Source organism: Gallus gallus, chromosome 15, assembly GCF_016699485.2.
Source record: "Gallus gallus isolate bGalGal1 chromosome 15, bGalGal1.mat.broiler.GRCg7b, whole genome shotgun sequence".
NCBI classification, from domain to species: domain Eukaryota; kingdom Metazoa; phylum Chordata; class Aves; order Galliformes; family Phasianidae; genus Gallus; species Gallus gallus.
The window spans coordinates 515890-538893 of NC_052546.1; the positions used below are offsets into that span (position 1 = coordinate 515890).

Genomic DNA, 23004 nt, shown 5'->3' on the forward strand with positions numbered 1-23004 from the left:
ATCTCCTTCTTAAGCCCTACAAATGAGGACAAGCTAAGCAGAAAATAGAGTTTTGTGTTCTTTCCTTTCTACTACTTTGCACCTCCTAAGCACAGTTTTGGTGACATATGGCACTTCTCCTAAAAAAATGTCCTGCAAAGAATCTCTGCCTGCCATCTGATGTATCCAAGAAACTGAGTTCCTGTGGCCCATTTCTGGATTAACCCAACATGAACTGATGAAGGCCCAGGACATGCACAATTCTGCAGGTTAGTTATGCTCAGCCATAACAATGTAAGGATGCATCTTGTTATGGCTGACAGCAATATGGTATGGGAGTCTGACCTGATATTTAGAATAAAATTAGCTGCTGGAAGGGAGAACAGGCATTCTTAGTTCAGACATGTATTTTAGTATTTGACTTTATAATTGAAATATTCCTTTAATGTAGTTTTTAACTTGACCCAGCTGTGTTTTTAACACACACACTGGGGGTGGTGGGGAAACATTATCTGCAATCATATCATTCACTCCTCCTGGGTAATGGGCAGGGGTGTGATTTTTAGCTTACAGCATAGCCCTACAACTCAACTGCCTGCATAGAGTAAGTGGGAGTAATGGAAAAGCTTCCTTTCTAAGTGTGCACGTCACTAGAATGGGCAGAGATGTTTCTTGTCAGCTCTTAAATATTTGCTGGCAGCATCAATACAGGGATGAGTGTTGAGATGTGGGAATAATGGGTTCGTTTCCAAGCTGTATGGAGGATGAATCTAGATGCCCCGCCGCCCTATGTTATATAACAGTATTATAGTATGTGATTTCCCCTCTCCCTTTCCTGCAGCACAGCTCTCCCAGCCTCCCAGCCTGTGCTCATCGCAGTGCTCTCTACAACATGGCTCCTCCTCCCGAGCTGCCTGCCCATTCCTTCTGGCCCGCATCTCTTCCCTGTCCCTTGCTGGGGTAGCTGTAATCCCCACAGGAATGTGGCCCACGGCCTCGGGCATGTGACTCCAGAGAGCTTCTGATGGTGAATGCAAAGCAGGAAAAAGCAATCTTGTGACATCTAGCAGCGTAGGAAGGGAAGCGCTGGGCATCTGTGGGCTGTTCGGTGTGCGTGGCTGTCCAGCCACCTCATCAGACAGAAAAACAGAGGCTAGACTTTTCGGCTGCATGTGTTGTTTCCCTGTCCATTGTGTCTGGGTGATGTATTCTCTGCCTGTGGTTTTAATAAATGTCTTTCTAAGCTACTTTCTGCTTCAGTCCCCTTCGGAATAGCTCATTCCAACTTGGCTGCTTCAGTATGCTGAAGATGTTAAGTCAGTTATGTGGAAAAGGGGAAAAAAGAAAACTTCATGTAGAACATCTGAGAAAGCTGTAACTGTATCTCTGTGAAGATGCTATATGCTACACAGAAGTATTTGCCATGAGAATCCCAAACTACTGCTAGGACCCAAGCTTGTGTTGGATTCTAATAAGCCTTTGCAGGTAGGATGTCGCTGTGTTGTAGAGTACCCTGCAGATTTCAACAATTCCAGTGAATTTCTGTTTGTGGAAACTGAGTTTTGTTCTACGTAGTAAGCACCCATCTTAACCCTGCTGGAGCAGAACAGCCCTTTTCCTAGCAGAAACCAGAGCTGTTGTTGATTAATGTCTTGCTGAAAACTAAGTCTTTGCCATCTGTTCCGCCCCCTCACTACGAATGCCACTCTCATTATGTTGATTATGTAATTAAAAATGAAAATATATTTTGGTAAGAGTGCTGCATAGGCATCTGTGCTTATTCTTCTGTTCCTGTTCACTGCCCCCTGCCCCCGTCCCATACAGAAGGGAAAAGACAACAATTGTTCCACTCGGCAGTGGCTTTATATTGAAGCTGTCGCACTGGCTGCCAGACTGGTGCACGTCATGGGAGCAGCCACTCGAGCCCCGCTGTGTCTGAGCTGCGGCTCCTTCGGAAACCCCGGCTATTAGGTTCATGAGAAATCCGTGGCAGGAAGCTGACCCTTAAACCAAGGCTCCTTTAAGTTCTTGTGATGGGTTAACTTGAATCCAGAACATGAAAAGAGAAGAGAAAGAGGCCTGGCTACTTCATAAGAGATAGTGTGACCTCTGAGATCAGCGAGGCTGCTCATGTTACAAATATGGCCTGTCTATCTAAGGACCGAGGAAGAGAAAGAGAGGAGGGGTAGCCTTCTTGTAAGTGGGTTAGAGCAATTACTGAGGTCTCTTACAGCAAATTAAGTCGTTAGTGTGAGTCACGTTCCCTTTTTTCCTCTCTGCTGCCAAGTTTTAAGCAGTAACCAGACAGGGAGGAAAAAAAGGGAAAAGCAACAATGGAGAAGAGTTGAACTGAAACAACCCTTCATTCAGGGTATTGTTTGACATTTTAGTTCTGATTGTACATAGAGATAAAGGACCTATAAATATCCTGTCTGCTGAAATTCCTTATAACAACATCGCCTGTCAGCTGAACAAATAGGTTAGGTTCTCTAAATACTACCTAATTACACATGTAAATACAAATTACTGATTGTATCCCTGCACCGCGTGGAATGAAGGCCTGATCACTGGGAGGAACATTAATCTCCTGTTTTACTGAGATGCCCCAGTCCCAGGAGAGCAAATGGCACATACAGCTATTACTGCTGAATTGGTGCAAGTTCCGAGATCAGACTGAAGCAAGCAAGGAGATATTTATCTGGCTGATGAACGTAGATGAAAGCCTCTTCTGACGCTTCTGAAAGTATCTCAGCATCTAGTTCTGTTTAACAAATGGCTGGAAGCTTTTCTACTCTGCTTCAGAGCTTTTAATGAAGCATTGTGATTCCCATTGTGGTCGACTGTTTGACAGTTTTATTATTACTGGTATGCATAGCGTTTTTTAATGTTTGACAGCTGGAGAAAGAAGTATTTTGTGCATTCAAATTTTTAGTACAAAGCTGCTGTTTTCTATTCTGCCTTTGCCTTTGTCTCTTATTGCTGATGCGAATCAATGAAAGACAGAACTGATGAAATTACATTTGTTTACTTTTTACTTGATAATAATAAGACACAGCCAGCCCTTTGTAAAAGACAGAAATGGGGGATGTGAATGTTTCTACAGTATTTCTGTGTGTTTTTTTTTTCTTATAGCATAAAGGCATTTATTTGTTTCTTATGTCTTGATTTATAAGATAATGTGCACTTCCTAATGTATGTGGAATAAGAATGGAGCAATGAATGACAGTTAGCAATGGATTCCACTTGAAAATCTCTTAGCTTGTTATTTTTATTAATTCAACAGCATAAACGCTCGTAGCACATCACAAAACAAACACCAAGATAGTTCTGTGATTCACAGTAGGACTGCCTCTGATCACTGCTGTATATTTGTATGTAGCTACACAAAAAAGTCCAGTCCACTGGCTTTGGCTTTATACACACGTGATTGTTACCAGGCCCCAGCTTTGATATATTGGTACAATACTGGAAAGAAACAAGCTGCAGAAATCAGATATCCATGGTTGTTTTGGTGAGTAACGTGCATGTCTTGTGGATTGTGTAATGCATTTTTTGGGTTTTTTTTTTTTTTTTTTTGAATGCTTGCCCTAAGACAGGAGGCCTACATTTGTCTGCCTGCCTTGTGCAGCATGCTTGTGTTTTTGCATGTACGTTTCTAGATGTCAAGAGCTGCAACAGAAAGGTTTTGGGAGGGATAAAAAGCAGAAACAGGAGAGGAAGATGATGAGCAGAAGGGAGGTGGTAAGGGAGGCACTTACACAACTGCTCTCCTGATGACTGTTTCCTGTGTTTTGGCCAGAAAGGAGAAAAGTGCATCAAAGAATGGCAAAGCCAACAGGTGTCTGAAGGCTCCTCAGCAGTGGAGCCAAATTTCCCTGCTTCACAGGCAAAGCGAGACTCAAGAGTGCTATCACATGGCAGCTGAGCCAAACCTAATGAATTGCTAGTATCAAAAAGGACAGCCCTACTGCTCTCTTTTTGTGCAGGTCTGGTGCTTGTCTGACCCTTTGATGAATTTATGCAGCTCAATAAACTTTAAGAAAATGAATTCAGCAAAAAATAGCGAAGCTATCAGTCCAGGAAGGGAGGAGGGGAGATACTGTGAGAGTCAAACCTGGAACTGCAGTGGTGGGGAGAGGTATGGATGTCAGATTTTTGCTGCAGATTTGGGGTGTGCTGGAGGATGCCCTGCTGCTACCCTATACTTAACCTCCCTCTTCATCTCCTAGGTTGTGCCTTCCCTCAGAAGAGGACACGCTGAATACGGAGTGATTAAGACAGATGCCTGGACAGGTGAAGGGAGGTGTTCCAGCAGTGGCAGTGCACACAGCAGAGGAGGGAACAAATTGCTGCAAGACTGCAGGAGCCCAGGAGGATGTTGCCATGGGTAAGAGTAGTGAAAGAAGAACTGAGGAGGAAAGAGGATGTGTTCAGAGTGACTGCAGAAAGCTGCTTAAAACAAGCACTTAGAAAACACTGGAATACAGGGCAGTGGTCCCATTTTGCCAGTCTTGCTCTTAAAGGGTTATACTAATGTATCCAGGTAGCAGTTCACGAAGGAAGAGTCCTGTATATCTCCCTTATTTAGGCATATGTTTATCCAAATTGGGTTTTGATAAGAAGACTGCAGCTGGATCTTTATTATCTGAGACAAGTGGCGATATTAGCTGTTCAGAGTTCATGATGGAAATGTATCTGCATACTGGCGTGCATCCAGCTGCACTTCACAAAGGTAAGTGGGACATGAGAGTGCTGCATTGCTCTTCTTTAACCCATTTGCTGTAGAAGGGGGTACTGTGCCTCTCTGCAGGAAAGGCTGGTGGAACTACTGTGCTAATAAACACACATTTCTTGCTGCAGCATATGGGCTTCCCAGATTCATAAACCCAAGCAATTCATAGATGAATTACAATTAAATATCCACACACACTTCCGTACTGCAGCCTAACATGAGAGGCATAGGCCTAAGTGTCTGGGCATCTGCTGTCTGCTCTCCTGCACACACTGCTTGGCAGAGCACAGCCCCTTAATCTTACTCCACCTCCATTAATTGTACCTTCAAAATCAGATGCACAGTGTCATTCTATAGATGTTTTGCCATGTTCTTCCAAGAGCAGCATTCTCTCCTGCTCTCTCTTTTCCCTTTCCTTCTTCTTCCTTTTATTTATTTATTGGACTGGATGATCCTGTGGGTCTTTTCCAACCTTAGCGATTCTATGATTCTATGATTTGTTTGTTTGTTTGTTTGTTTATTTAAGCAGCCCTTATTGTCAAATAGTCAGAAATACTTTCATTGCTGCTGGTCTTTTTGCCAAAAGATTTCCAGGCCAAAGGTTCACTTGGGCTCTGATAATGACAGTGGGAAATGAGGGCACCGATGGATCCCCACAACAATTTTGTGTCACTTGTACAAGACCCATAGGCTCAGTACTGTAGTAAGATAATGTAGCACTTGATTACAATGGATGTATTGCACTTACAGAAGGCATCTTGTCGTGGGGCTCTGCATATCTGAAGTAATAACCGCTGATGTCAGGTAAGACAATGGTAATGGAAGCAGATAATTTTCCCATTGTTAAAATGCTATAAAAGTCTTAATTACATGAAATTTAGCTAGATCTAGTGCTGGTGGCTGGAGGGAACATCCTTCTGAGGTTCAGCCTTTCTCTTAGTCTGATGAGAGCTATTTAAAGAAGAAAGAATTATATGTAATTATTACCCATCTTGAGTTTCCAGGCAGCAAGGTTACCACATGAAACTGCCATTCAGATATTCTCATTTGTCCCAGAAAGCTTGAACAAAGATTTATAATCTGCTCTGAACTTAACGAGCCTCCTTCAGTGGTGAAGCCGCATGAGGCACAAGAGCTGTCTTCTGCACAGTTGTATAGCCACCTAACACAGTGCTTATTCTCTTATGGATGTAGCAGACAACTTTGTCCTCTACCCCATGTTCCTGTCAGTCACAGGATAAGTTCTAGCCACTATTGCAAGAACATCCTAAACCAGTCTGCAATTTGTATTTCCTTGCCAAAGATCTTATCTGCTGCGGGTGCAAGTTGCACCAGAAAGGTTGCTGGTGCTGAAAAATGTGCACTCCTCTGTTTCACAGCTCTGCTTTGTCAGGCTGGGTTAACTCACCTACAAGAGCTGGACTGAGCTGTCCTGTGTGAAAGCTCATGCAGCAAGGCAGTGCTGCTCTGATCGTGGGAGCAATGTCTGTATTTGATTGGTCACCTCAGAACTTGCCGATTATTGTTCTTAGGAGCAGGCTGTACTTTTGCCATCATCATGTCAGGCTCTGTGCTGCGTTTCTGCAGAAGTTCATGCTTCGTATTCCTATGTTTGCAAAAATGACAAATGCTGAGAGTAAAAATTTATTCAAATGAATTGCTATTTACATATTTACAGGGGAAAAAAAAGTATGCCAGGGATCCAATGACCCTATGAGAGATGCGGTGTGGATTTCAGTGGGACATGGACTGGGCCTCATAAGCTGCTTGTCTCACACCAACAACCCCCTGATACTATCATGAAAACTTCCCGTTTACAGCGACAGGTGCCGCAGGGGGCTGTATACTTGGATATTATTAATTCTTTCCTTAGGAGTGTTTATTAACAAATGCTTGCAAGTTGTATGGTGTGGTGTGGTGTAAACAGGAAGCACTCCAAGGTACTGCATTGCCCATGTAATGCAGCACATATTCCAACAGCTTGGCTTTTTTTTTTTCCAAAATACTGCGACACCACTTCCTTCAAGAAGTCTCTCCTGCCTGCGTGGCTCATTTCTGCTATAGATATGCAAAGCTGCAAAAGAACCGATTGTTTTAAAAATGAATGTTGATTTGCTAGACTGGGAACTGATGTCTGTAATTTATATCCTATCTTTAAAGTTATGCAGTACAGACTCTTTGGGCGCTCTGATCAGCAGACTGAACAAAGCGCAAGAGAAGAGGCTGCCACCTTTCCTCCTGCAGCATAGTGTTGCCTGGAGAGCAGCGATGCAGACTGCCCTGCAGGTACTGCAGTGCATCTCAGCCCAAGCCCTGGGGCAGTGCCTCTTCTGCCACTCTGTGCCAGCAGGCTGGGCTCTGACCGGTGCAGGGAAACAGTTGTTCCATTTCCAGTCAGCTCTTATTGTCTGCCAAGAGCAGCAATGGGAAAGCTAAGAGTGACCGTTCATATGTGGAAACTTTATATTCACAATAACGGCGCTGAGGCCTCCAAGCTGTCTCATAAGGGCTCCATGCTCTTGTTGTGTGATGTACCAGTGCTGTCTGTATTCTGGGCTTTTATGTGAGCATCTCAGAATCCCACTGGCACACTGTTTCCTATGCCTTGTTCAGACAGTGCTATGTACAACAGGAGCAGACAGCGGGGAATTATACTTGTGCCACCACAAGATCACTACCTACATGGTTGTTATAAACCAAAACGAGTGCTAAGAACATCACTTGAAATGAAGTTCTAGTAGCATTGTCATGAAGGTTTGGTATCATTTCCTAAACTGGTTCTCAGTGAAGGTGCTTCTGTGTCTGCCCCAGGTGTAATGCAATTGGGCTGATATCAGGACTGATGCTTTCTTCTCTATCCTCCCATCAGTCAAGCTCTTCATCACACATACCCCCTTGATTTTTTAACTGTGAGTGAGAAAGAATGAAAATGAAATTGCTGCAATATCTGGACCACATAAAACCCCAATAATCCTGTGTCTATGTTCTTTAACTTCTGCCCTTATTGGAGGCATCCCTTGTCCAGTGTGAAGTGGAACTGAGAGTGACTGGGGGAAACAGACAGTGTGTTTAAGTATTTGTAAATCATGAGCCTTGTGAGGTTTTGTAATAATCTTACTGCCTATTTTGTGTTTTTGTGTATTCGTCTAGCAACTGATGATATCAAAAACAGAGAGATCAGGAGGCTGATATTACACGCTAAGTCTGTTCTGTAAAATCTCAGTAGCCTTTTGGTGCATGGAACTTCGGCACACGCAAACTGTGACTGCAGCGACGTCCTCGTAAGTCACCATAACATTCTGTGCAAACACTGACTGTGCATGTGTTTTGTCACTCCTGCAGAATAACTCTGGCTCAATACTTGCATCATCCATAGCTTGTTTACAGAATTGGAAGTCTTGAGCAAAGCGAAGCTGACTCGTGGAGAAGCTGGTTTTCAAAAGATACAAGCTCCAGATAACTAAGGACAAGTGAAGCACACAACAATATAGAAATCACTCGGTTTTACTGCAGCCAACTGAGACAAAGTGTGCTTTGAAGCTGGGAAATTTCCATTACTGAAGTGCAGGACAGTGCCTGGATACTGCTGCTACTGCAGCTGAGAAATAAAAGCAACTTAATTTTACATAGCAGCAAAATGTCAGTATGTTAATTACAACTGTTAGAGTTTTATAAGATTTTAAGGATGCCGTAAAATGGATTCCTTCTAAAATATTTAGGATATAATTGTAAATGACTTCTCTAAAACTAAGGAGCATTAAAAGGACTTGAAATTGTACCTAAGTTTTCAAGCTGTATCATATTTGTGAACATCAGATCTGACAAGAACATGACACGACATCCCCTACGACAGTGACAGTGTGACAGCGGCAGAACGACATCCAGTGTGAGTCCAAGGTTGTTACGGACAGCGTAGTTCTGCAGTTAAGGACTGTTTTTGCTCTCCGTGGGGTGCTCAAAACAAATATAGCTATCTGTTCACCACTTTTAAGTCCATAATCTATAAACCACCATAAGCTTCCTGTAAAGTCAGTCAGAATGCTGAGCAGAGAAGAAACGAAATACTGGGGGCAAAAAAAAGTGAGTTCATTTTGGCATCAATCAAATTGCCCTGCACTTTGGGCAAGATACTGCATTTAACTTCCCAATGGCATAAAATTGCAGAGATGCTCATTTAAGCCCGAGGTCACTTCACATTGCCGAAGGGATGGATGACATTTAAATCAAAATGCATCCCATGGGCTTTCAGCTGTATGTCACTGGTTAAATCGGGCCCAGGTAGGTTCTGATTAGAAGCTATTAGCATTTGATGCTCTTTATGAATCTGAGGATGGTTCCCAGTGGATCAGAGCTCGTATCTGAGCAATTTAAGTTTGTGTCACATTCATCACCATGGTTCCTGACTGCCTTAGAAGTTAAAACACATCTTTATAAAACGCCTTGCATGTCTTATTTCTCTTTTTCTTCTCCTCCACTTGAAGTCTCCTTAAATAGTGCTGGGAAAATTCCTTCTGTACTGAATGCCTGCATTTGGTTTGGATGATGGGTGGGTTGGGGTCACCCCAAGGTACTGCGCACACAAACGCTGTGCTCTTGCAGCAGATACCACCAGAGCTGTGCCTCCAGTGTGCCCATACAAATAATGCAGCTATTGCTGCAGTGATGATTTCAGGAGACACCGTTTTAATTTTAGCAGAAAAAAATGAAATCCCCAACAAGCAACATTGTAGGGCAGCTGTGTGTTGGTTCTTTTTCTAAGCCTGATAATGCTGTTCCTGGGAGCAGTGGGGCCTCTCATAGTATGCCACTTGCTTTTTCTGTTTACAGAACGTGAAGTTAACAGTTAAAGATGGTATCTGTAAGCACAGGGAGCCTCCAGACCCTGCCTGTAGGACGGACCTGTCTATGGGCCTCCTCACTTGATGCAAAGATGGAGATAGTGCAAACCACGGCATGTTTAGCCCCACCTATGGTAAGGCTTACCCTGTTTACTAATACAGCCTTCAAACACAAGGCTGCATTTCTGCCTGGGAAACTCTTCTTACCGCTGGTTTTGTTGCTGTTGGAGGCATAGAAACATTTTCTCCTCTCTGCTTTTCATCATTTTGTGGTATCGGCGTTCCCTTAACATAACCCAGTATTTCGACCATCAAACTAATAACTTTATTGAAACACTTTTACGTTCTTTCCAGAATTGACACTTTAATGTCACCTCGCTGAGGTAGAACAACAGCCAGTGTGGGTAAGGGCAGTGCATTCAAATGGGCGGAAAAACAATTGGTAACATTTCTACTTGGCCTGCCTAATTCCATAACAGTGCTGCTTCACTGAAAGGCATACACGAAGCTCCATCGCAAGAGGGACTGCTGGCAAAGCACACCACAGCCTTCTGACCTTGTTTAGCTCTAACTGGATTAAACATATGGGATCGCAGCACTCATGGGAGATGAGGGCTCTTCCACCATCTCCTGGTCTGCCTGCTCGGTTTCCTTTTCCGTTCTGCTATGCTTCATTGAAGGCAGAAATAACGTCCGTATGCGGCAGCTCTGATTCAGTGTTACTCTGGCAGGTTGTGTTTAAGCTGGGTTCCCTAGATTACTGGATCTGCGTTTGCCCATGGCAGATTTATTTAATCAGAACTGCAACCATCGTTCATTTTTGGAGTGCAGAGCCATGGAAACCACGCTGGACTCCGTTTCGGCAAATTTAAGCATTTATTCCCATTTACCGCTGTCCAAATTTCCTGAGAGAAATAAAGCGGCGTTTGAAGTGGAGCACGCGGTTAGAACGACGCGCACCGCACACGTCTGCCAAGGGCAGCAGGACGGGATCCCAACCCGGGCAGCCTCCGCTGCAGCGAGCAAAACCCGGGAGCAGCGGGACGGCCGCAGCGCTGCGCGGAGCACCGCCGGGAGAACCCACGGGAAGCGGCTGAAGCGAGGAGGGGTCGCAGCCCCACAGAGCCCGCGAGGCGCCCGGTGCCGAACGGCCGTACTCGTGACCCGAGGAGCGGCTCCAGGAGACGGGAAGCCACGTGTGGCGCGGAAGCGGGAACGCGCACGCAGCGCTGACCGCGGAGCCGCGCGGAAGCCCGCCCCGCTGCGAGGAGCGGCTCTAGGGTCGGCCCGGAACAACGTCCCCTGCCCTCGTACCGGGCCCGCAGCCCTCCTGGAGCCGCCGCCTGATGCCGCCGTGGCCCCGCCCGGCGCGGACTCCATTTCCTGCCCCGCCGTCACCTGACGCCTCTAATGGCGCCGCTCGGCCCGCGGTGCGGCCGCGCCCACCACGTGACACGCCGACCACGTGATACGTGCGCCGCGCCCCCTCCCCGGCGGCTGCGGTTACCGCAGTCCCAAGCCCCGCCCCCCTCCGGCGCGAGCTCCGCCCCCGCCCATCCGCCTCCCTCACGTCGCCCCCCCCACCCCCCTCCTCGGCCGCGGTCGATGCGCGCGCGCGCGGTGGTTCCGTCTCCTCAGAGCGGCCGCGGCGGCGACGGTGCTGAGTGGGCCCGGCAGCCGGCGCCCAGGCCTGCGGAGCGCGGCGGGGCGGAGCCCGCCTTCTTTCTCCTCGCACTCTCTTCCCCGTCCTCCTCCTTCCTCCGCCTGCCCGGCCCTCCCCGCACGCAGTCGCCGCGGTTCCCGGCACGGACAACATGGCGGCGGTGGCGGGGGCCGCGGCCGCGGGCGGCTCTGCCGGCGCCGGGGGCCCGGAGATGGTGCGGGGCCAAGTGTTCGACGTGGGGCCGCGCTACACCAACCTCTCCTACATCGGCGAGGGGGCGTACGGCATGGTGTGGTGAGTGCCACCCTTCCCCGCCCGGCCGCTGGGAGCGGCCCGCGCGCGGCCTCGGGGGAGGGGAAGGCCGGGCGGCTCCCGGGCGGACCCCCCCGCTGCGTCCCGTCGCTCCCGGCCCGGGGGGGGCCGCCGCTTCCCCTGCCCTGCCCTGTACTGTGCGCGGCTCTGCCTTTCCTTCTCCGCGGTGCCTTTGTGCGGCGCTCACCTGGCGGCTGCTGCCCGGGCCTCGCGCTGCGACGGTGGCGCATCGGCCGGAGGGCTCCGCTCGGCCCCTGCGCGGCTCTGCAGCGGGAAGGCAGCGATCTGGGCGTGTGCGTGCGTTACTTCGGTTAGCATCGACCTGAGGCAGCTCCGTGTGTGAGCCGCAACATGCTGGAGAACGATCGCGAGATTTTCGTGTTGTAGCAGCCCCAGCGTGCCGGGTTGAGCCGCGATGCTGCCGTTGCCCATCTGGCGTGCGCGGTGAGCTCACGGCGCTGCTGGGGCTGCCGTGCCCAGCTCGGAGCAGCTGCTCTGAAAGAACGGCTTCGGGTGGGAAACTTCTCTCCTTGTTTAGTGGCTTATCACAGCACTGTCGCTGTTCTTTCGATGTGTTGTTTGACCGGAGGTGCTGTGTGACACGCGCAGGCTATGACTGCGTGGAAGCTGTAGCAGTGTTGCTTTCTCTCTCTGACGTTTAACTTTGTAAACCACAATGTGTTTCTCAGCAAAGGCGCCTCGCAGCCTTCAGCCGCATGCTGTGGATCTGCAGGTTTCCTCGTGCAGCTGTGGAGATGTGCTGGCCTGTCACGGTGAGGCCGTGCTGTGTGTCGGTGGGAGCTGCCAGCTGCGCCTGAGCTCGCGGGAGGCAGCCAAACATCTGCCAGAAAGTTTGGAGCTGCGGCCTTCACTTTTCTATTGTGGGAAGAAGCTCCAACACATAAACCAAAGCTCCCATTGATGGTGTAAAAATAACGTTGTTATTGGTTTAGTGCTGGAAGTCACAACAACGGCCAGTCCAGAGCTTGCATTACAGATTTTGTTATTGTGCGCTTTTATCATCTGAGCTGGGACGGCTAAAGCAGCGCAGGCAGCCCCAGCAGGCTGCTTTGTGCTTGCGGGCTGATGTAGGCAGGTACATGGGAACAGGGTTCATGTCGGCGGGGTGATGGAGGTGGTGACACAGCCGTCGTGCTAACGCTAAAACATTTCACCACCAAGCAAAGATTGCACGGCGCAGTGCGGTGGCAGCTGATGCCCTTTTTTGGCGTCACCATGCTTGTGTGCAGACGGGGAAACCGGGTCCTTTTCTTCCCCTCTGCATGGTGTGCCATTCCATTCTGTTATGGAAGGGTTTCCTCTCTGAAACTGTGGAATATTATCTTCTATTTTAAAACTTACCGTATTAAATGATATCTGCTTCAAATGCTATCTACATTTCTTAGCAAAAAATAATGAGTCTCCAGTTTAGTTGAGATATGCATTTGGCTCCTTTGTTTTCTCCTCTAAGGCTGTTAATGCAAAATTCTGAATATGATACATTGTGCTCTAATTATCGATCTTCTGCCTTGGGTGTGAAATGCCAGGGAACAAAGTCTCAGTTTATGCTGTGTACTTGACAAGGGAGGTGTTGGATGCACATGTTCCAGCTGAATGCCATAGCAACTGTAATACATTGTAGTGCACAGCGCACCAACTACTATGGTTAAGTAACAGTGCTTATTGATTGGCAGAGGTAGAGCTTATGTAGACTTGCACTGCGTGTCTCTGATCTTGCTTTGACTGCTAATGCAGTGAAGATCTGCAGAGCATCTCCCTTTGGGGCGGGGGGTGGCGGAGGGCAAGCCGCGAGGGTGCAGGTGGAGACAGCTCCTGCTATGGCAAAAACCATTTAGATTTGTACTCTTAATGAAGGACAGCAAAGCAAGCATTAACGGCTTTGTTTTAGGCCATCAGCTAATGTGTATGAGACAGAAGGTGCTGGTTATTTCTAAATGCGTTGTGCTGTGAGGCTTGTTATATGCAAAATGGGTGACTTAACTCTTAGAATTCCTCACTCCCTTATTGTTCATAAGTGTTATGTTTCCACATCATTGAATTAGGGAGTTTGTTTAAAAAAAAAAAAATCTTGCTGGGAGTTAAGTGGTTAATAAGTGGGTATCCACGTGAGCATCTCTTTGCAAACTGTTGTTTTTCACTGTTCTTGAATGTGGAACCAGGGAATGAGCACCACGCGGAGTTGTAGATGAAATCCTCAGCACTTTGCAGGACTTTAGGACTTGAAATAACAAATACAGGGGGTTGTCGGCCTGGGGTCAGCCAGTATTGGCTGCAGCTGGAAGCTGCAGAGCTCTCAGGTGCAGTGTGATGGCTCTGGAAGCTTCCAGGTGCTGGTGGGCAGCCTGCCTTTAAAGCCACTGGTTGTACTGAGCCCTAAATTTCCAGCAGGAGTTATTCTTCATCCACGTGGTCAGTGCTAATTTGGCAAGGTGATTGTCTGACAGCTTAAAACAGGTAGTTTTTGGAAGGAAATGGTTAATGTGAGTGTGATGACAGGCTTCTGTTTTGTACTATTACTTGGAACTCTTCTTGCCTTCACACTTCTGTAAATATGAAGCATTATCACTGCTGCAAACTGTGTATATAAATCATAAAGGTGAATGCAGTGGGAAGAAGATGGTTTTGAAGCTCATGTCTTGTATTTCGTGGCCTAAATTTTACAGTGTTGCTGGAAGGATGTACTTACAGTTTTCTTTCCAGTCTGTCTGAGTTAGACACAGGCGGTGCCTGTGTTCCCTGGTAAGGCCACAGTGGTGATTTGGGGCGGAGGCGGCCTTGGTTTGGTTCTGTTAATTAGTCCATAGATCTGGAGAGAATATACTGTGATGATGGAGCAAGTGCAGAGGTCAGTGTCCTCCTTTATAGGTGCTTTTAGGGAGCACAGGTTGCATATAGGTGTTGCTACCTGTTAGTGTGTTCTGGCTTCTGATAAGGAAAGTGGGGAGCTAATAGGTGTTGCCCTGGTACCTCTTCATCAGTGCGTGGATCAGAACAGAGATTTGGGGGTGTAATAGGTGGAGGGCATCAGTCCTGTCTCTCTGGCAGCAGCCTCCTGTGATGGGATGGTCTGTGCTGCAGATGAGGTTTGGCAGCAGCATCCCCTATTCTGTCCTGGGGATTTGGGGGGGGGGGAAGGGGGGTGCCCTGTCCTGGCTGCCCAAAGCCATGGCTTAGGGCTTGGAGAGTGCAGCTCAGGGACACTTGCATTCCATAAATCAATACAGGTTTTCATAACATGGCATGCCCCAGCCCACAGAAGCAGATACCTTGTGGGTTTTTTCCCATTATGAATTAAGGAAATAAGGTTGTTGAGCTCACATTAGTTGTGTGTGGTTGCATCGCTGTCTCCTGTACTCCTGCATCAGAATCTGGGACCTATTGCCAGGCCTCCATCGTTTGGCAGATGGTGAAGGTCTTACCTGATGAGAAATTTCTGCAAGTTTCTTAAAAATCTGTGTTTTACTATAGCAGGATGATGCTGGGGGGGGGGGGGGGGGGGGGGAGGGAAGGGTTTCCACAAGAGGTCACTCTGCTGCAGAAACATGGGTGGGCCTGTTGGCAGCTGTGGCACAGAAGTGTGCCCATAGGGCTGCAGGGCCCAGCTTTGGCACGCTGCTCCTGGGGAGGGATGGCTGCTGCGCACGTGGGGCTGGGGACCTTTTCTTGTAGGCTGTGTCTTGTGGTGGTGTTCAGCTGTGATCCAGAAAGGAAATTAACTGATCCCTTTGATACTTGATACAAATATTTTGACGTCTTGCTGTGCAGTAGTTCATGGAGCAGAGCGGTTTGGGAAGCACTGGTCACACAGCCTGCCTGCCGCTCACAGGAGGGCTCCTGCATCCATCCAGCAGCACAGGTTGCCTGCTCAGAATTTCCAGTATCTGCAGATGGAGGCTTTGCCCATTCTCTGGGCAGCTCCTCACATCTAACCAGCTGCCAGGTGGAACTTCTTCATTGAGAAACATGAGGATTTCCCTTGCTGCAGCTTGTCACTGTAACCTCTTGTCACTTTTTAACCTCTGAAAGAGTCCAGACCCTGCAGTGCATTCTGCCTCTCTGTGGGGCAGGTGGGGTGGGTCCCTGCGACTGTGCCTGGCAATGTGCGGGGCAAGGAGTGCTGTGAGGCAGCACATGTCTGCACCCAGGGTGAGATGTCATAGGGATTCTTCAAATAACATCCGAAAAAGCCCTGTTGGCTGCCTTCAATGGTACTTAAGTTTGGGTTTTCAGGTTGTTTGGGTGAAGCTTGTGGAGGCACAGGTGTGTTGGAGAATTACTTTTCTGTACTGTGTTGTAATGCAGAATGAAGTGAGCAGCGTATGTGGAGTGGTGAGTGCTCTGTTCCAAGCGATGAGTGCGCAGTGTGCAGAGCTGTGTCTCCCCGGCCGCCTCGCCCAGCAGCGCCTAAAATCCAACGCAGGTTCTGCTGAGGGAAAAACTGCTTCTCTTGGGGGTTATTCTTTTGTATTTTAATGTAATTTTCATAAAAGAGTGGAGTGCTCGGAGGTGATTAGAATGCAAATGAGAGTTTTTGTTACATGGTAGAAGGAGTTCATCTGTGTTGTGGGTATGTTTTAACTACCAACAACTTGCAATTAGGCTTACAGTTTATAATGTGTAATTACATCATGCAGCAGTTTTCCTTGCAAGCAGCTGTCCCCATTCCTTCCTGTGTGCCCTGAGTGCTGCCCGCTGCAGCCCAGCTGGCTCTGAGCCGCAGTGCATACAGTGGCCTTCCCGTCAGCGTCCTGGGGAGGGTGGAAGCTCCCATGGTGGGTGTGAAGGCTGCCTGCAGAGCACTGAACAAAGCTCATACAAAATGACTGAGGGTGAGGACTCACTACTGGCACAACGTTCTGAAAAGTGAGGGAGGGCAACGGGGTGCACCCAGCCTGCTTCCTTTGTGCCATTCCCTTTTCTGCAGGGTTAGGAAGGCTTTGCCTCTGGTTGTGTGTGAACAGCATGGGTCAGCCATTGTTACTATCACTGCATTTTTTTTCCTGCATCTTGTTGGAGTGAAATACTGCAAACTATCTTCTCTGAAGTTTTGTGTTGTACAGAGTCAAATAAGCCCATTTCTGAAAAGCAGCGTCATCGTCCCAGATCTTATGTTTTTTCCTTTTTTCTAAAGCAGCTTTTAGGAATATTTGTGCTATCAGCCAAATTAGACCCTCACAAGACAGAAGAGCGAGCCCAGTTGGGGAGCTCACTGATGCCGTTGCTGCTCCTCAGCTCTTCCTTCTCTGGGAGGGAGGGAAGCGTTTCCTGCAGCACCTGGCATGCTCGGAGCACTGCTCTGTGGTGACATGCAGGTCCCATGTGGCCCTGTGGCAGGCAGCTGCTGCTTTGTCCTTCCCACCCTGCTCGGGTCACAGAGTGCCGCCTGCCCTCCTGCCGTGCTGCTGCATCCCTGTGCTCTGCAGCTGGTTTAGCTGAGATGTTACTTAGAAAAGGTTGAGGTGATGTGAGTGCCAGTGCTGAAGCAGGGAGGGAATAGGAAGGTGCTGGTAGAGGACTTCTTTGCTCTCCCCGTTCCTCGGCTTGCTCGGCTTTGTGCTGCCCGGGGTGTGAGGTGAGAGAGGGGCAGCGCTGCTGGGCAGAAGCAGCAGAAAGCCCTGAGCTCACAGTGCCTGTGCCTGGCTGAGCAATTCACAGGGAAACTGTCTGAAGTTCATAAAGAATATGGAAACTCAGCATAGTGGTGGGTGCTGTGGGTTTGTTTCAGAGGGAAGAGCTTTTACATGGCAAAGCTCACAAGAATGTGAGTGCTGTTGGAGAGCTTGCATCTAAAATGGAGGTAAGCATGAAGGCCAAAGGTGGGCAAAGCTGTAATAAGTACGAGACTATCCCATGTCCGTTTCCTGAAGAACAACTTAAGCAGAAGAGGTAGGGTGATGAGTAGGTACTTGCAATGACTTGAAGTGTGGTATGCAGCTAAAGGTATGGAAAGAGCCGTGTAGGAAAGCACTGTCAGCTTAGTGATGGTGGGTTTCCAGAGCCCTGAGATCTGTCAGAACACCGAGGAGCTACATGACTCTTTAACGGAGCCATACGGAACGCTGTGTGAAAGCACAACTGCCTTTTCCAGTGCTGCTGCTGGGGCGTAGTGCTGGAAGTGCTGCTCCTCACAGCTCAGCTCCATGGCCGCTAACAGAACAGGGGTCACTGCTCCGCCACCCGGCATTGTGCAGTGACTCAGCTTCTGGCAGGCGGAACTCATTTCAGACTCCATTTTGCATGACTAGATACTTATTTTCAAAACTAGGAGCAATCTAAGGAATTAAACTATTAAATTGTTACTATGTGCATAGTAAGTGCTTTAGAATTATAATGCTTTGAAAGGTCAGATTTTACTTTGCAAATTCTGAAAAAAAAATTGTGCCTCTTTGGATTAGTAGAATTATTTGAATAGATGAATGAAAACAAATCTCTTACAGGAGGTGCCAAAGTGTGTTAAGAACTTGTGGTGTGAAGGGCAACAACCTGTGCTGGATCAGAAACTGCTGAGGTGTAAAACCACTTTAGAGTAATCATTCACTTCTGTTCTGGGGTGAAAAGAGTTTGCATCATTGTGCCAGAAACCTTTATTGTTAGGATTGATGGTGAATGATGGGGGAGAGATGGGCGGAGGGGGGGGGACTGAGTGAAGGTCACGCAGTTCCATTTTAGTGCAGGCAGCGGCAGAGGTTGACAAAGCCAACCTCTTTGGCTGGATGGAGCAGCATATCGCTCGCATGGCACCGGGCTTTGCTCCTGAGCTGAAATAACAGGCATTGTTAGAAGTGAGATTTCTTCCTTCCCTTTAGAAAAGAATAAAAAATAATCAGATTTATAATAAATACAAGTGAAAGTAGTTTGCTTAGGTCATCTTCTGTTGAAAGCAAACAAAAAAAATGGCAAAAAAAACCAACTGTAGCAGGACTTGATCTGGTGATGAGCAGCATGTGAAAGGGGGTTAAGAACACGGATAAATTTCTGAGGAATTTGTGAAGTCTGACACTGCTTTGCAAAGGAGTCCTGATAGAAGACTTAGAAACAGATTTGTGTTTTCTTGTCATAAATGTAGTAAATCTACCTGGTGGCACCAGATCCAGTCAAATGGAAAGCAGTTCAGAGAATGTGAATTCTCAAGTAGTGTATGGTTAGGAACTTTCGGGCAGGCCCAGATTCACACTGCTGGGAATTGAGTTGCACGTACCACTTAGCAACTGTAACGTTCTCTTGTTGCTCGCTCTTCTGCTGTCAGTTTTGTAGCATGAGATGTGAGGAAATGGAGAGAAATAGACGGTACTGCCAGCATGTGCTGCAGCAGTGTGTATTCTTTGGCTTGACAAAAAGAAGACATAAGGTAAATGTGAGGTCATCTTGTACTTCATGACTTGGTGTGGTTTTCTGACCATAGCTGATGGGACGTTCAGCAGTCGGATGTGTGACGGCTGCACTGAGAAAGGCTCGCTGCACTGAGAAGGGCTCGCTGCACCTTCCTTTCATCACACTCCTGCCTGCTGTCCCTGCAGGGAGTGCCTGCATTGTGCCATAGGTGATTCGGGACTCAAAGGTATTTGTTTGATTTCTGTCCTCCTGTGTGGCATGAAGAAGCAGCCATGTTCCTAAAGCCTGTGATCTCTGTGTAGTTTGAAAAGCAGATGGAGATTGAAGGGTGGGATTTCTTATGTTTAATTTTTCACGAGAAGCAGCTCTCTGCTTTGAGCTGCTCTGTGTTTTTGTAGGTAGAGGTCCACTAAAATGAGGGGAATGTGCCTGAATGTAAATATGCACGTTTCTTTTAAAAGTAGGTGCTGATTTGCAAGGTTACTACCAGTGCTTTAATGAATACTGTGCTTATTTATCTTAAGAAATATTAGAAGTAAGCGGAACAGGGTATCAAAGACTTCTATTACCCTTAGTTGTTCACAGCTGGGGACGAGAGTATGTCCAGTGTTAGAAAATGGCACAACTGGATTTCACTGAATCTGAAACTGCCTACTTTTGTCCCCTCCTCAACTCTTTGCTCTTGGAAAAGGGGAGAGTGTTCTGTAGCTGCTCCCAACCTGGTTGGCCAACTGTATCACAGTGCTGTTATTTTTCATACATCAGTCTAAAAAGTAAGTTCAAGTTATTTGCATTGTAACATGATAAATGTCAGCACATTGTGGAAATATCTGCAGTTGAGCTAAATGCAGGCTGAGTGAAGAGGCTGAAGGTCTTCCCAGCTCAGCTGCTTTGCAAGCCGTGTTTTCCTCTCCAGACTGCAGGCCGCATTATTCAGTATTTTAGGGCGATTATCTCTGACTGTGCCCTTGGAATCTTGTTTCCACAGCAACGCGAAGCTGCTGACAAAACATTCCTTTTAAACTTCAAATGGGTCAGTTCTGAGTTGTAATCATGGTGTCGGCCCACAGCGCATCCTACCTCCGTGTGCTGCGAGTGGTTGCAGGACAGCATTGGCTGCTGACCCCGCGGTGCCAGCATGCAGCCGAGGGGCAGCGCGGCGGGCAGGGGAGCTGCCTGAGGAGGCGGTTGTTTGTCAGCATCTGTGTGAAGAAACAGCCCTCTGTGGGATGTGGCTGCGGCCAGGAGCTGGCTCTTTTCTCCCAGCAGCTGCGGCGTGCTCTCACTTGTTTCAGCTTCGAAATGAAATGCGTGAAGAAAATAAATGGGTGGGAGAGCATGCAGCAGCCACTGTGGTAGGAGCGGAGCTTTGGTGCTCGTCCTGTTCTGTTAGGTGAATAGCCTTCCTGCCCTGGGAAGGGATTAATGGCAAAAGGGACTGCATGCCCACTGCTTATCGCAGTCGGTTTGCCCAGCTCCTGTGGCCAGAGGCAGCCCTGCCCTGGAGTGGGACTGCAGTGCTGGAGCTTTGCAGCCATAAAGGCCAGCTCAGAGCAGCATGGTGCGGCTCCCTGGGCCATACGTGCTCATCTGTTTGCTTTGTGCTGCTGTGCAGGATGTTCTGTTTAGTAAAAACTTTGTCATATATTTACCTTAAATATATTACCTTAATACTGGGAATGATAAACGGTGGCACCAGGGCTTGTATTGATTTGTACATGGTGTCTGGAAAGGATCTGGCTAATGGTGTTGCTGTAGGTTGTCACAGGATGGTAGCTGCAGCTTGAAATAGTACTAATGTGTATGCTGGAGTTGGGCTGTTGCAAAATCTATATTTAATTTTATCACGTTACAGATAAATAGCATTCACAGCTGTGGTTGCATCAGCTGGTGAAGCAGCACATCATGATGGATATAAATCCTTCCTTTTGAATACTTAGTGCTGGTAACAAGATGCACCATCATGGGAGTAACCCAGAGCCCAGTAGGGCCCGATGTGCAGCGGTGGGTATATGTTAAGGGTTATAAGCTAGAAGCTATGGACTGGCACTTAGAAAGGTACTGGTATGGGAACTGGTGTTCCCAGTTCATGGATCTCTGAAAAGCCAGCAGATTCTTGGCTCTGGGAGGCAGTGCTGGTTGGCTGCTTCAGTGAAAATACCAGTGCTTACAAGATCCAGCAGAGCCCGGTTAGGCTGTACACAGTGGGACAGCACTTCCAGAATGCAAATTATCTAAATTTAGGACGTGCTTTGGGACGTATATGTGAAGCTATTTCTTCTTGAACTGTAGGGGGAGCCCGGGTGGTTGTCATAAAATTAGATCTCTAATTCTGGCTAAGGCTGATCAAGATGAATCCTGTGTTAGGTGGTAAGTAAGCTGTTCATTAACTGCAGTGAGTTTTTGCATTGGGGTTTTGGATTTGCATTTTTTAGAGACGTCATTTCATTTCCTATTGCTGCGGATGGACTCTGAGCAGTGGTGTTCTGTGTTCCTTCAGCTGCTCTGGGGAGCAGCACTGATGGTGAAGGATTGTGAGGAGTAGGAGGGGCTGTGGGAAATGGTTGGGTCTGGTTTGCAAAGGACTCAGTTATGTTAGTGTGCAGTGATTCCTATGTCATGACATGTAGTGATACATAATTTCATAGGCTGAATATGGGTGTGATGCTAGCATGTGTGTGAGAGGGAGCACGTGACTTCAGTTCTACTGAATTCAGTCTCATGGGTACCTTTCATGGGTAGGGACCTGGTCTTCTGCCTAAATTACAGGGAAGAGATTGAAGCTGTGAGTGGCCTAACCTTCTTTCTTCAGTGTCTTTTAATATCAGCATCTTTGGGGCCTTGAAGCAGCTGGCTTTCTGAAAGCACACAGACCGGCACAGGGGCACAGAGCTTACAGCACTATTTGTTTTGAGGGTTGTAGCTCTGAGAATGTGAAACTATGAAAACTTATCACATCATTTTCTATGTACCCTTGCTATTCGGGATACTTAGAGTACTGTGCACAAGCAAATGCATGGTCAGCTTCTTGCTCACAGCAAGTTCAGTAATCTGTTTCATAAGTTTAATCAAGTAACAAAAAAGCCAATGTTTGAGAAAGGTCAGAAGGGAAATAAATCCAGTGTGCTCATTAATATTCAACTAGGTGTGGTTTTACTCTTCTGAGCAGAGGGTTTGCAATGGGAACAGCTGTTCTTGCTTAGTTACAGTAGTGTGGTGAGGTCTGGTATGAACAGAAAAATGGCCATGTGCAGAATGTGTGCTGGTGAGGAAATTGGTTATGTCTTTACTGTAAATACTTTGCTTTTTTCCTCATGAATCAGGAACAAAATCATCTTTTTTTTTTCCCAATAATCTAGATGTTTTGTTAAAAAAAAATGTTTCAAGAGCTATGTGTGAAACTAAGCTGCAGGAGATCAAATAAAGGCATATTTATCTAGGCATACTTGATTGGTAGGTTTGGGTTCATTGTACAAGGAAAGATGGTTATTTTTCATCACTGACCCACCTTTATGTGAGAATCAGCAATGTGGACACCTAGCCAGTATTGCAAGGGATTAAGGCTTTATTTAAGCAGCATCAGGTTGTACATGTCGGGCCTTTTGCCTTGTTCTATTCTTTGTAGCTGCTCCTGGCTGATACGTATGGCTCTTTATTGTGAGAGCAAAGTAGGCTTCAGTCAATACAGAGAGGAGAGTAAGCTCGTTTAAAACAATAAAATGATCTATAAGGTTCCTTTATTTCATTCCCAAGTACAGACTGTTCATGCTTAAGAATTTCTAGCTTTGTTTTCTGCTGGTGACTTCCCATACTGGCCTGGGGGGCACTTGTGAGCTGCTGCTGTGTTGGATACACATATGTACTAACAGCAGGTGTAATGGATACTTAGTGCTTGGAATTTCAGTGCTTCGTGGAGCACTGGAGTTCAGTGTTTCCAGTGGCATTTAACATTTGCACTTGGTCTGTGCTTATAGATGAGTTACAGGTCTAAGCAGGTCAAAGTGATTCTGTTTGGGGGGGGGGAAGTAAAAGGGATGTCACTACATGTATATGAGCTACAGGAATTTACTGGCAGCATAAATTATATATCATTTTTGACAATAAAAGTGAGAAATGTAAATGTTTTT

General features: G+C 47.2%; 2 protein-coding genes and 1 long non-coding RNA gene across 3 annotated transcripts in view; 2 read left to right on the forward strand and 1 right to left on the reverse strand.

The window, feature by feature from the left end:
* Positions 1-4174, forward strand: part of PPM1F (protein phosphatase, Mg2+/Mn2+ dependent 1F) — a 31830-nt gene extending 27656 nt beyond the window's left edge. Inside the window, exon 9 of the transcript XR_003077797.3 lies at positions 3359-4174. The gene's annotated coding sequence lies outside the window, so the exon portion shown is untranslated. The remainder of the gene's footprint in view (positions 1-3358) is intronic.
* A 6237-nt stretch (positions 4175-10411) lies between these two features.
* Positions 10412-11865, reverse strand: LOC121106876. Its single transcript, XR_005840112.2, has 2 exons — positions 11712-11865; positions 10412-10454 (listed from the first exon to the last, which is right to left on the reverse strand). It is a non-coding gene; the product is annotated as an uncharacterized LOC121106876 (long non-coding RNA).
* Positions 11334-23004, forward strand: part of MAPK3 (mitogen-activated protein kinase 3) — a 29896-nt gene continuing 18225 nt past the window's right edge. Inside the window, exon 1 of the mRNA NM_204150.2 lies at positions 11334-11506. Within this exon, the coding sequence (NP_989481.1) occupies positions 11364-11506 (143 nt within the window). The 5' untranslated portion in view covers positions 11334-11363. The remainder of the gene's footprint in view (positions 11507-23004) is intronic.